The sequence below is a fragment of the Dryobates pubescens genome, chromosome 12 (genome assembly GCF_014839835.1).
Source record: "Dryobates pubescens isolate bDryPub1 chromosome 12, bDryPub1.pri, whole genome shotgun sequence".
Taxonomy (NCBI): domain Eukaryota; kingdom Metazoa; phylum Chordata; class Aves; order Piciformes; family Picidae; genus Dryobates; species Dryobates pubescens.
The window spans coordinates 6,125,819-6,139,096 of record NC_071623.1 but is presented as its reverse complement, the minus strand read 5'-3'; the positions used below and the strand labels follow the sequence as shown (position 1 = coordinate 6,139,096).

Genomic DNA, 13,278 nt, shown 5'->3' with positions numbered 1-13,278 from the left:
GGATTTCCAGCAATGGGGGATGTCTCTCAGGCTGATCATCTGTCTGATGAAGCTGACAGCCTATCTGCACAGGTGGAGGGAGGGAGGTGCTGTGACCAAGGCATGGTTTCACTCCTTTTACACCAGTAGGGCTGTAGGGTGCCATAGCAAGCCTGTCGAGTCTTTTGGCAACAGGGTTGGGCATTTTTTGTGGAGGTTGTTGTCATACATCTTGGGTATCTTTTGTAGTCAAATGGTAAATGTTGTGACTTGCAGCCCCTAAATCACACCATCCTTCAATCTTCTGGGCTGCAAGTGCAGCCTATTACATCCTGGGCTGCATCAAGAGAAGCATAGCTGGCAGGTCGAGGGAGGTGATTCTTCCTGACTACTCCACTCTGGTGAGACCCCACCTGGAGCACTGTGTCCAGTTCTGGAGCCCCTACTACAGTAGGGTTATCACAGTATCACTAAGGTTGGAAGAGACCTCAAAGATCATTGAGTCCCATCATTTTCCCTGGCACTGAGGTCAGGCTGACTGGCCTGTAGTTTCTGGGTACCCCCATCCGTCCCTTCTTGTGGATGGGGACCACATTGGCCAGTTTCCAGTCATCTGGGACCTCACCGGTGAGCCAGGACTGGAGGAAAATGATGGAGAGCAGCCTGGCCAGCTCATCTGCCAGCTCTCTCAGCACCCTAGGATGGATCCCATCCGGTCCCATGGACTTGTGAGTGTCCGAGTGGCTCAGCAGGTCCTGAACTAATTCCTCATGGATTTCCAGGGCATCACACTGCTCCCCAACCCCATCGCCCAGCTCAGGAGGCCACTCATCCTGGACTCCTGCCTTGCTGTTAAACACTGAGGCAAAGAAGGTGTTCAGGACCTCAGCCTTTCCCTCGTCTTTGGTCACCGTGTTCCCCTCTGGGTCCAGTAAGGAGTGGAGATTCTTCTTGCCCTTCTTTTTAGTGTTGATGTATTTGTAACAATGCTTTTTATTGTCTTTCACAAAGGTGGTCAGCTTCAGTTCCAACTGAGCCTTTGCCTCTCTAAATTTTTTCCTACATAATCTAACAGCTTCCTTGAACATACCTCAAGAAGCCTTCCCCTCCTTCCAAAGGTGATACAGCCTCTTTTTTCCCCTTAAGTCCTCCAGGAGCTGCTTGCTCATCCAGGCCAGTCGCCTTCCCCGCTGGCTCATCTTTCGGCACATGGGAACCACCAGTTCCTGTGCCTTCAAGAGCTCCTGTTTGAAGTAGGTCCAACCCTCCTGGACCCCTCGGTTCATGAGGGTTGGTACCCAGGGAACTTTACAAATAAGTTTCTTAAAGATGCTGAAGTTCTGGAAGGTGTCCAGAGAAGGGCCACGAGGATGAGCAGAGGGCTGGAGCAGCTCTCCTATGAGGACAGAGAGTTGGGGCTGTTCAATCTGGAGAAGAGAAGGCTCCCAGGAGACCTTCTCGTGGCCTTCCAGTATCTGAAGGAGGCTACAAGAAAGCTGGGGAGGGACTTTTGAGGGTGTCAGGGAGTGATAGGACTGGGGGGAATGGAGCAAAACTAGAAATGGGTAGCTTCAGATGGGAGGTTAGGAAGAAGTTCTTCCCCATGAGGGTGGTGAAAGACTGGAAGAGATTGCCCAGGGAGGTGGTGGAAGCCTCATCCCTGGAGGGTTTTAAGGCCAGGCTGGATGTGGCTGTGAGCAACCTGCTGTAGTGTGAGGTGTCCCTGCACATAGCAGGAGGGTTGGAACTGGCTGATCCTTGAGGTCCCTTCCAACCCTAACAATTCTATGATTCTATGAAAAGCATCCTCATACATTTCCTAGAGTGCTTCCAACTCCCATGTTGCTCTCAGTTTGCTGGGAAATCTATGTGCATGCAGTCAGATGCTCGCTGCCCTGTCAGCCAAGAAGCCATGTTGCTCCTTGAAGAATTACCAATATATAAACAATGGTTTAAAAGTGAAAAGATGAGCAGATAAGAAAACTTAACTGCTCAGATAGATCACTTGGAGAATAGCCTTATTTATCCCCTTGCCAATTAATCCATTTTTCTAGGAGTGTGTTACATTTCTTGCATTTTCTTCGTGGTGCAGGCTGTGTAGGGCTAGTTTGTTTTTCAGGTCAGAAACTGGTTGCCTGACTTCTTTAGTTCATAGAACACCACTTGTCACCCTATCTCAGTGTTTAACTGGATGCAAGTTCACTTAATCTACAACTTCCTCCAGGTTTTAACACACATCTTCAGGCTTTTCATCACAGACTTCCTGAACTTGAACATGTCCAGAGAGGGGCAACGAGGCTGGGGAGAGGTCTCGAGCACAAGCCCTATGAGGAGAGGCTGAGGGAGCTGGGGGCATTTAGCCTGGAGAAGAGGAGACTCAGGGGAGACCTTCTTGCTCTTTACAGCTTCCTGAAAGGAGGTTGTAGCCAGGTGGGGGTTGGTCTCTTCTCCCAGGCAACCAGCACCAGAACAAGAGGACACAGTCTCAAGCTGCCCCAGAGGAAGTTTAGGCTGGAGGTGAGGAGAAAGAGAAATTGGCCATTGGAATGTGCTGCCCAGGGAGGTGGTGGAGTCACAGTCCCTGGAGATGTTCAAGAAAGCATTGGATGTGGCACTTGGAGCCATGGTTTAGTTGTCAGGAGGTGTTAGGCATTAGGTAATAGGTTGGCCTTGATGATGTCTGAGGTCTTTCCCAACCTGGCTGATTCTATGATTCTAAGGGTTTCCAGCCACTCAGTGGTTTGCTGTCACAAGTCGAGGTTCAGGCCACCGGTCATCAGTTTCTGATGGCATCAAAAGCAGAGACAAGTGAAAAAAAATCAGTGAGATTCAGAAGCTGCCTGTGCACATGTCCATGGCTAATTATTGCTGTTCACAGAAGTGCACAACTGGCTGGGTTGTTGCAGGGATAGATCTGTATTTTCACACATCATTTGGGTACCTCCTGTACATCGTAAGTATTGCAGTGCTACACTGATTATAGTCTGTGGGGAAAAGCTATGATCTTTGGTAGGTGACCTGATAATGATGGTCAATACAATTTATTGCACTGATTAAACTGTGGTTATCTCAGTAGATGTCACAGGGATTTTATGTGTGACTTGTGCAGTGCCCAGCTACTCGCCTACCAAGCCCTTTTACAGTTTATTGCTTTTAACAGAGAGATTATTATGGTAAACTGAACTATTTGTGGGATAGGAGGTTTTAGGAAGAAAAATAATCATGTTGCTTGTGCCTGATCTCCTGTTTACTTTTGAAAGTAGTTCCTCTGTAGAAAGTGTCACAACTCTTCACACTTGCCTGTTCCAAAGACATTTAAAACCATAGAATCATTAAGGTTGGAAAAGATCTTTAAGATCATCAAGTCCAACATTTCAAATAGATTAGGGGAGAGGGGCTTGTGAAAGCAGGCTGTGTGAACCCAGGGCGTGTGGTCTTGGTTCTTTGGACCTGTGCAAGCAATATTTGTAGTCCAATCTCATAAACAACCTGCAAAAATGTGGTGGAGGAAATACTAAGAGCTACTGCAATACACAATGCTAGCTGGGGATTCTCTCCCTCACTCCAGCATTCTAGGTAGCTGATGACTGCAGTTTATACAAGCCAATTAATTAAAAACCTTTCTAAATAAGATATTGAGGAAAATGTCCCTTTGCCCTTCTGTTTCCTTCACGTTGAGATGCTGTGAACATCTGAAGAATGATTCGGGACACTGCTGTGTCTAAAATAGGCTTTTTTGACAGGTGTCAGGGAGAAACGAGATAAGGTTAATCCATGCAGCATGTCTGCTCTCTCTGACACATTGCCGTTACTCTGGGGCTACAAAGGAAGAATATTTCACTCTTCCAGTAGTAATTGCAACTTAGCTATCAATTTAGGGTAACCCCCACCAAAAAGCTGCTATGAAATATCTCCTCTTCTTGATCCACATGCAGGAGTGAGAGTCCAAAAGTGGAATTAGTGGGCAGTACGGTATCCGGCGCTCTGGAGAAAGACTCCTCTGAAAGAAGCAATGACATCGGTGAGTTATGGTGGCTTTTTTGGGGTTTTTTATAGTTTACCTGAGAAATTTCTGGGGTCAGTTTCTGCCTTTTTTTCTGTCTTTTGGTGATCTTGTTAAGATCCAAAAAGGCAGCTGGAGGATTTGGCAGTGAGTGCGCTCCTATACAATTGTACCTGCCGGATCGATTCTGCTTTACTCGAAAGGAAGTTTTGTTGTTTGCTTGAAGAAGTTTGTTTGTTTGGCTTTAAACCAAACCCAACCCAAAACATAATTTTTAAGTGAAAACTGGAAGGATGAGCTATTTTGAACAGGAGGTTATTTCTCTTTAGGAGTCTGAAAGAAGGAAGAAGGTCAATGATAACCAGTCAGGCTTGTTTCACAGACATACTGTTAGCACTGCTGCAAAAGATTACTAACTGCTCGGGTGCAGTTAGTAATCTTTATACTGTCCATTACAAGGCAACAGAGACTAAACTAAGGCCAATTTGAATCAGTTTTACTGAAAACACTGATTGAAAGAAGTCTAAATTCCTCTTGCTTATATCCCTGCAACACAAACAGGTAACTGGGGACATCACCTGGACAGGAGTAATGAGAGGTTGTTTTCCTGTCTTCCCTCACCTTTCTGCATTCCCACGTTTCGCAGTGCAGCAGAGATGTTTGCTGGGGTGGGTGCTGCAGTGAAGTGGCACTTGGAAAGCAAGGTGCTCTGCCTCTTGTTCCAGGGTTCTGTAAGCACAAGTCATGACAGCCATCTTCTACCTCTACTTACAAATATGCCAGGGACAGCTGCTGCTGTCGCTCTGTGCCGCAGTCGCAGCTGTGCCCTGTTTGTGTAAAAGGCAGAGCCGGGGCAGCCTGAACCTGTGAGCCTTGCTGTCTTTCACTGCCAGCAGTCAATGTTGGTTTGCTGTGGCTTAGTTGTAAAACATTTCTATAAATGAATATATATTCAACAGCTAAATGTGCCTTTCCTTCAGGCCTGAAAGCAGAGCTCTGAATTAAGGATTGATTTGAATGGCAATGTAACAACAAAAATGCTCAATTGCTTTCACAGAGGTTTAGGAGCTTTTTAGCATCCATATGCCTGGTTTTTAACCTTCTGCTGTTGCTGTGGTTTATTAAAGTAACATTCTGTAGGAGAAGCAAACCCTGTGCGTTTTTTTTCTCCCCCCTAGATTTTGATTTGGGCTAAACATGGGAAATCTGAAGCTTGTGATAAACTGCATGGCTATTTTTAATGCAGAGAGTGAGCTAAGGGAATGGTCTGGAAATGCCAATCAAGTTCTACCATTTAGCATGTATTACTCATATTTACAAATTGGCTTTAAAGCATGGAAGCTTTTGCTTGCTTGAAAGAGGCAGCAGTGAGTGCAAAGAGCATGTTTGAGGGAAGGAAACAACATCTTTAATCCTTCTGCTAGTTTCCTTGAAATCATTATCAGGATGAAAGCTTAGAGCAGTTTGCATTTTCTTCTTCTTTTCTTTAACAACCTATAAAAGGGTAGGTAGGAAATAGGATGTATAATATTTTTTGTTCATTTCTAGAACTTAGTGGGGGGTGTTGTTGGGTTGGTTGGTTGTGGTTTTTTTCCACTGGAGACTAGGAACCAATAAAAGTCCATAAACCAAATAGGTTTGTGGAATGGGAACATCACAGGAGAATAGGAACCAATGCAAGTCCATAAACCAAATAGGTTTGTGGAATGGGAACATCACAGGAGAATAGGAACCAATGCAAGTCCATAAACCAAATAGGTTTGTGGAATGGGAACATCACAGGAGAAATGGAACCAATGCAAGTCCATAAACCAAATAGGTTTGTGGAATGGGAACATCACAGGAGAATAGGAAGCAAGGTAAGTCCCTAAACCAAATAGATTTGTGGAATGGGAACATGACAGGAGAAGAGGAACTAATGAAAGTCTATAAAGCAAATAGGTTTGTGGAATAGGAACATCACAGGAGAAAACAGGAAGCAAGGTAAGTCCATAAAGCAAATAGATTTGTGGAATGGGAACATCACAGGAGAAAAGGAACTAATGAAAGTCCAGAAACCAAATAGGTTTATGGAATAGGAACATCACAGGAGAATAGGAACCAATGCAAGTCCATAAACCAAATAGATTTATGGAATGGGAACATCACAGGAGAAATGGAACCAATAAAAGTCCACAAACCAAATCACACAGACAACATGTTGCAAGGGGTATAGCTGATGACCTCTTGTACCACTAACAAGGGGAACTTGCTGAGCCCAAGGATAAAATAGTGTGAATACCCAAGTATAACATGATAGGGTCAAGCCAAAATGGCATCTACAAGGACAAATCTTGTCATTCTAGTCTGTTAGACAGCTTGTTAAAAGAAATTTAATCAAGCAAAACTCAAGTACGATTGTGGAGTGAAAGTGGGCTCAAAGATCATAACTGAGATGAATTTTCAGGAGGCTTTGGATGGCTTGTTTTAAACAAATAAACTGCCTTTTAAGAGAGGGTAGGGTAATAAATTACAACTTAATAAGGCAAAACGAGTCCCAGTGGATTAATGTCACTATGAGGAGAGGTTTGGAGTTCAGGGCAGTTTATGGGGCAGTGCAATTGGAAAGATTTATGATACGTGTGTTGGATGCTTTATTTATTCACAAGGAGGACAATGAGTTGGAGAAGTCTTGTGGCTAATTGAGTTATTAATAAAAATGATGGATGAGAGAGTGGAATTGTCCCAGGGTATTCCAAAAACCTGATGGATCTGTCAGGGCGAGTCCTGAGAATACTTACCTGTGGTGTGCATTACTGATGCTGCCCCAGTCTCATGTGCTCAGTGAGGAGAACAGCCTCAGGTTCTTCCAGGTTCATCTTCCCAGGCAAAATAGATCTGATTAAATGTAGCCATCTGATGTCCTTTCAGTCATTTAAAGAAGAGTGGACCTGTGTGGCAGACTAAGTGGGGCTCAGCAGTAGCCTTTGAAGCACATGGAAGTTAAACAGCCTTTGCAGCAGCTCGGTGCAGGACCATTCGGATTGCTGGGCTGGTTATTCCTCCATTAACCCCAACAATACTTACCAGCACTTCCAGCTGCCAGGGAGGGCAGAGGAAAAAGCAGCAATCAGTGGCCTTTCCCATGATTGCACTAAGTGCTGATGGTGATTTGTGGTCTGAAAATTACCACCCCTCTCTCCTGGCTCTTGAGCACCAGCAATGTTAAGCCGGGTAAGGGCTGTAGCTTTCTCAGTCCCACAGCCAGTCTAAAGCTCTTGTTCTTGCAGCCAAAGCAGAGACTGAAGACAGAGAAAGCACTGGAGAGAGTTTTGGTTGTGAAAGCAAATCCTCTTAAAGCTAGAGGGAGAGCAGTTTCCCATTGTGGGGAAACCCTCTGAAGGATTTCTAAGTTAGTTCTTTTTCTCCATCATGATTGGACCAAAACGTTTATGACAAGGGAGGAGAAGGTGGAGGGCCCTTCCACATGCCACCTCCCAAAACCAACAAAGTGATCAGCAACAACCAGATCAGTAATTCCATCAACAATGATGCAATATGAAGAGGGCAAGTGGGGAGTCCAGGTTCTGTCCAAGTCCATTGTCCCACTCAGTGTGTTGAACATTGCTTGTTTGGGAAATGGCCTTTCTCTGTGTATTGGCTAAGTAATACTCCAACAGTGCATCGGTGCTGTCTGACCAGAAAACACCACACCTTTAACAAGACTCTTACCCAACTGACATCCCAAGTGGCATCCCTCAGGGGTCAGCACTGGAACCAGTGCTCTTTGACACCTGTGTCAGCAACATGGGCAGTAGGATTGAGGCACCCTCAGCAAGTTTGCAGGTGACACCAAGCTATGTGGTGTGGTTGACACTGGAGGGAAGGGATCCATCCAGAGGGTCTTGGACAAGCTGGACAGGTGGGCCCAAGCCAACCTCAAGAAGTTCAGCAAGTCCAAGTGCAAGGTCCTACACCTGGGTGAGGGCAATCCCAAACACAAATATAGGCTGGGTGAGGAGTGACTGGAGAGCAGTCTGGAGGAGAAGGACTTGGGGGCTGAGATGATGAAAAGAAGGCTGCAGTGAGAACTCAGAGCAGCCTTCCAGTAGCTGAAGGAGGCCTACAAGAAAAGGCCTTTTTACAGGGGCTCGTAGGGATAGAACAAGAGGGAATGGATTACAGCTTGAGGAGGGGAGACTTAGACTGGAGATTAGGAAGAAGTTTTTTCCAGTGAGGGTGGTGAGACACTGGAACAGGTTGCCCAGGGAGGCTGGGGATGCCCCCTCCCTGGAGGTGTTCAAGGCCAGGCTGGATGAGGAATTTAGCAACCTGTTCTAGTGGAAGGTGTCCCTGCCCATGGCAGGAGGGTTGGAACTACATGAACTTTTAAGATCCCTTCCACCCTAAACCATTCTATGAACTTTACCATCAGGAAAGCCACAAGTGCTGGAGCAAGGCTGAGGTGATGCAGTGCTGTGTGTGCCTTGCTGTCAGTTGCACACATTCAGAGTTCTGTTTCTGGAGGTGTCAGCTCATGGCTTGATTTGACCAGCAAAGTTCTGCAGGGCTGTGCCATTTGCATTTCATGGTGATAATACAGCACTGCTTACAGCTTGCAAGTCCTGCTCAGTGAGATCACTGCTAACTGTGCATATAAGGGAAGCTGTTACTACTCTGGTTCCTGCCTTTGCTTCTGTCCACATTCCTTAACAAAAAAACATTGGAAAACTAGCTGCAGAATATGGGGTTTGAGAGGAACTGTTCCCCATTCCTCCTCACTTCTCTTGTTTTCTTTTTCCCTGTTTCAGTGATGCCTTTCCTTTCCTTTCCACACATCTTTCATCCAACTTTTCCTATTTACATCTCTTTGCCATGAGTAACTCTTCTTCATTTCATGAGGGTAAGGCTTTTTTGTTTTCTTTTCCATTTCTTTCCTGTCCTGTCTTTGCTTTAGTTGAAAATGCATCACAAGTACAAGTAGTATTGTGTAGAACACCTAATGTATGCATGCCTATTACAGATTGGGTTTTTTAAACCAGAAGTTGAAATTGAGGGTGCTGTGACAGAAGCTCTTGCACCATAGCATTGAAATGTGAAATCCCCATGGTTTCTTTTATTATCCCATAAGGCATTTTAGTGATGTGACTCTGATCTGATGAGACCTCATCTGGAGTACTGCATCCAGCTCTGGAGCCCTCACCACAGGAAGGCCATGGACCTGATGGAGTGGGTCCAGAGATGGGACACGAAAATGGGGGGGTTAGAGCACGGGGTTGGAGCACCTCTGCTATGAAGACAGGCTGAGGGAGCTGGGCTTGTTTAGTCTGGAGAAGAGAAGGCTGAGGGGAGACCTCACTGCTCTCTACAGCTGCCTGAAAGGAGGTTGGAGTGAGGCTGGGGTTGGTCTCTTCTCCCAAGTACCCAGCGACAGGATGAGAGGCAATGAGTTGGAGTTGTGCCAGGGGAGGGTTAGAGGAAAAAATTCTTGATTGAGAGTGGTGAGGGGTTGGAACAGGCTGCCCAGGGAGGTGGTGGAGTCCCCATGCCTGGAGGTGTTCAGGAAGCTGCAGCTGTGGTGCTTCAGGATATGGTTTAGTGGCCATGGGAGATGGGTTAGGGTTGGACTCAATGTCTTAATGGACTTAAAGGTCTTTTACAGCCTTAGTGATTGTGTGATTCTATGATTTGGAGGACTGGCCAAATCCACAGGATTAGCCTTATTCTTTCTCTGTCCCTGCCTCCAAGGCTGCTGCTAACTTGCATGGAAGGGTGGTTAAAAATACCCAACCTGAAAATATCCAATAGCAAACAAATTAGAACATCTTCAGTGTATCATGTTTCCTTGAGCTGCCTTTGCAGTTGTTCCAGAGCTGTAAGATGCTTATATTTTCTAGGAGAGGTGATTGCTGTGCCTCTGACTGGAAGAAAAAGTGATCTAATAAGATTTGGCCCACACTAGGGGAAAAAAAAGGATGGGAGAATATTTCCAGGAAAAGATTGTAGAATGGAGCAGGTTTCCCTTTAAATCACAAGCTGTGTGAGACATTAGAATTCTTTTGCCTGAAGACACAGAGTAAAAATTGGAAGAAAGAAAACCTTGGTAAATACCAGGCTTGGAGGACAAAGCGTGACTCAGTAATGAAGAATTAAATCTGCCTAAAGCAGGGATTTCTTTCTGTGCTGCTGGCCCTGCTCATTTAATGGAGCCCAGCAAAGGAGCAGCATTACCTTGTCTTGTGACAGAAGGAGAGGACACAGTCCCAAGCTGAACCAGGGGAGGTTTAGGCTGGATGTTAAGAAGTTGTTCTTCACAGACAGAGAGATTGGCCATTGGAATGTGCTGCCCAGGGAGGTGGTGGAGTCACCATCACTGGAAGTGTTTAAGAGGAGCCTGGATGAGGCACTTGGTGCCATGGGTTAGTTGATTAGATGATGCTGGGTGGTAGGTTGGACTCAATGATCTCAAAGGTCTTTTCCAACCTGGTTAATTCTGTATTCTGTACCCAGATGGGTTCAGGCATGTCCCTGGACCAAAATCACCCAGAAACATAGTTGTGAATTGTAAATATTGGAATCATGGAATATGTTAATGGTCTGTTACTTAATTAGGTCTCTTGCCCCAGAGAGTCCACTAAGAGGCAGGGAACCAGGAGTTTAAATCGTTCCCCATGTGTGTCAGGTTGAGGTGCCTGAAAACAGCATATCCCATTTCTTCTAGCTCAGTTTTCTTGACCTTTCAGCTCTTTCTTGGCATCTTCTGAATTGTTAAAAATAAAATCCTTATGAGGGCACTGGCAAGTGGTTAGCAGGGCTCATTACGGCAGCTCTCTGCATCCAGCTATTAAAGCAAGGAAAGTCAGGACTGAAATGGGAAAAGATAATTGTGTGCTTATGGAAAGGTAGCTGTCCAGACTCCTTAGCCTGGAGCAGAGGAGCCTGAGGGGCTGCCCTCATTCCTGGTGATAAAGATGTGCAGGGCAGTGTGGGGAGCACAGAGCCAAGATCTGCTCAGGGATGTCCAATGATAGGACAAGGGGCTCTGGATGCAAGCTGGAGCAGAGGAGGTACCAGGGGAACAGAAGGGAAAACCTTTTTCCCTGTGAGGGTGGCAGAGCCCTAGAGCAGGCTGCCCAGAGAGGTTGTGGAGTGTCCATCTCTGGAGACATTCCAAACCCACCAGGGTGTGTTCCTGTGTGAGCTGCCCTGCTCTGGCAGGGGGGGTTGGACTGGATGCTGTCTGGAGGTCCCTTCCAACTCACAGCATACTGTGATTCTGTGATTTTCCAGGTAGGTACAAGTCTAATGAGCTGAGAATTTTGTCCTTACCTAAGGATACCAGGGAATGAGTCTTGCTCAGCTGCCATTTTTCTTCTTCCTGAAGCATGTTTGCCAGGTATATTTTTATACACTGCTATATTAGAATTACTCTGAGGTCTTTCTTCCCATCCCATGGATTACTTCTTCAATTACCAGCTCAATCAGAGAGACAGCAATGATGATGGATTTATTTGCTGGACAGGTGTCAACTGCTTCTTAATTAGGGAGTGGCACTGTTAATTGATGGGTGGCCTCTCTGTCCTGTGTGTTCAATGGAACCTTCCTTACTGATTGCTGTTAATAGTCCTAGAGAAAGCTGGAGCAGTGAGTTCAGGTCTGTTGGATGCTGCTGCTGCCTTGCTGGTAATCCATATGAGCACAGCAGACCAGGCTTTTATTTTCAGTGGCATTCCATTTGGTCCAGCTGAGGAGGGGTTTACATTTTGCTTCATATATGGAATCATAGAATCAACGAGGTTGGAAAAGACCTCAGACATCATCAAGCCCATCCTATTACCTAATACCTAACACCTCCTGACAACTAAACCATGGCTCCAAGTGCCACATCCAAGCCTTTTTTGAAACCTCCAGGGATGGGGACTCCGCCATCTCCCTGGGCAGCACATTCCAATGGCCAGTTACTCTTTCTGGGAAGAACTTTCTCCTCACCTCCAGCCTAAACTTCCCCTGGCGCAGCTTGAGACTGTGTTCTCTTGTTCTGGTGCTGGTTGCCTGGGAGAAGAGACCAACCCCCACCTGGCTACAACCTCCCTTCTGGGAGTTGTAGAGAGCAAGAAGGTCTCCCCTGAGCCTCCTCTTCTCCAGGCTAAGCAACCCCAGCTCCCTCAGCCTCTCCTCCCAGGGCTGTGCTCCAGACCCCTCCCCAGCTTTGTTGCCCTTCTCTGGATACCTTCCAGTGTCTCAATGTCCTTCTTAAACTGAGGAGCCCAGAACTGGACACAGGACTCAAGGGGTGGCCTAACCAATGCTGAGTCCAGGGCAGAATGACTTCCCTGCTCCTGCTGGCCACACTATTGCTGATGCAGGCCAAGCTCCCAGTTTCTGATAGCTACAGGAAGACAAACTAAATTAAAATCTCTGCATCCAGTGACCTCAGTTGTTATAATACAGTCACAGCTAGAAACCTTTCATTCCACCAGCAAAAAAATCATCAAATCACCTCTATGAGTGAATTCAGTACAGAATCTACAGTAGATTCTGTAGCAAGGCAGAGGTCTCTGCAGAGGTTCTGCTCCTCATGTTATAACAGTGTGCTGGATGGGAATTTTCCTTGGAGGTGAGGGGCTTTTCATAAGGCTGTCCAGCAGTAGGATAAGGGGGAATGGTTTGAAGCTGAGGGAGAGCAGGGTTAGACTGGAGCTCAGGAAGAAGTTGTTCAGTGTGAGAGTGGTGAGACTCTGGGATATGCTGCCCAAGAAGGCTGTGGCTGCCTCCTTCCTGGGGGTGTTCAGGGCCAGGTTGGATGAGGCCTCGAGCAGCTGAGTCTGGTTGAGCAGTGTCCCTGCCCATGGCAGGGAAGTTGGAGATGATCTCTGAGGTCCCTTCCAACCTGAGCCATTCTGTGATTCTGTGACCATGGAAGGTGGTGATAACCCTAGATGCAGAGCAGATTTGGGAGCAAGAACCACATCTAAATAAGGAGAATAAACAGTGGGGGGGTGGATAAAGGGCATTTGGAACTACTGGAAATGGATTTACTATTTTAGCATTGTAGCAAGTGTTGTCCCTTACACTTAAATAGAATTTCATTTATAGTGTCAGCTGAAGGGCTGTGATTTCACTTGTTTGGCAGCAGAGTCTACCTGTGGAGCCTTTCCAACCTCTGCTCTGCTCTTCTTTTTAATATTCAGTAGAGGTAGTTTGTTTTCCTAGCCAGCAGAAATGCACTCAGAAGTGGGAAACATGGAAGCTTCCCACTAGTTCTCAGTAACAGGAGTTTTACACAAGAAATGTTGGCATTTTATGGTCTTCAAAAA

The 13,278-nt window shown here is 46.2% G+C and overlaps 1 protein-coding gene across 3 annotated transcripts in view; it reads left to right on the top strand.

The window, feature by feature from the left end:
* Positions 1 to 13,278, top strand: part of SH3KBP1 (SH3 domain containing kinase binding protein 1) — a 189,874-nt gene that overhangs the window by 165,840 nt on the left and 10,756 nt on the right. For all 3 annotated transcript variants that reach the window (XM_054165907.1, XM_054165906.1, XM_054165905.1), the window contains one exon: positions 3,915 to 4,000. In XM_054165907.1, the coding sequence (XP_054021882.1) occupies positions 3,915 to 4,000 (86 nt within the window). The remainder of the gene's footprint in view (positions 1 to 3,914; positions 4,001 to 13,278) is intronic.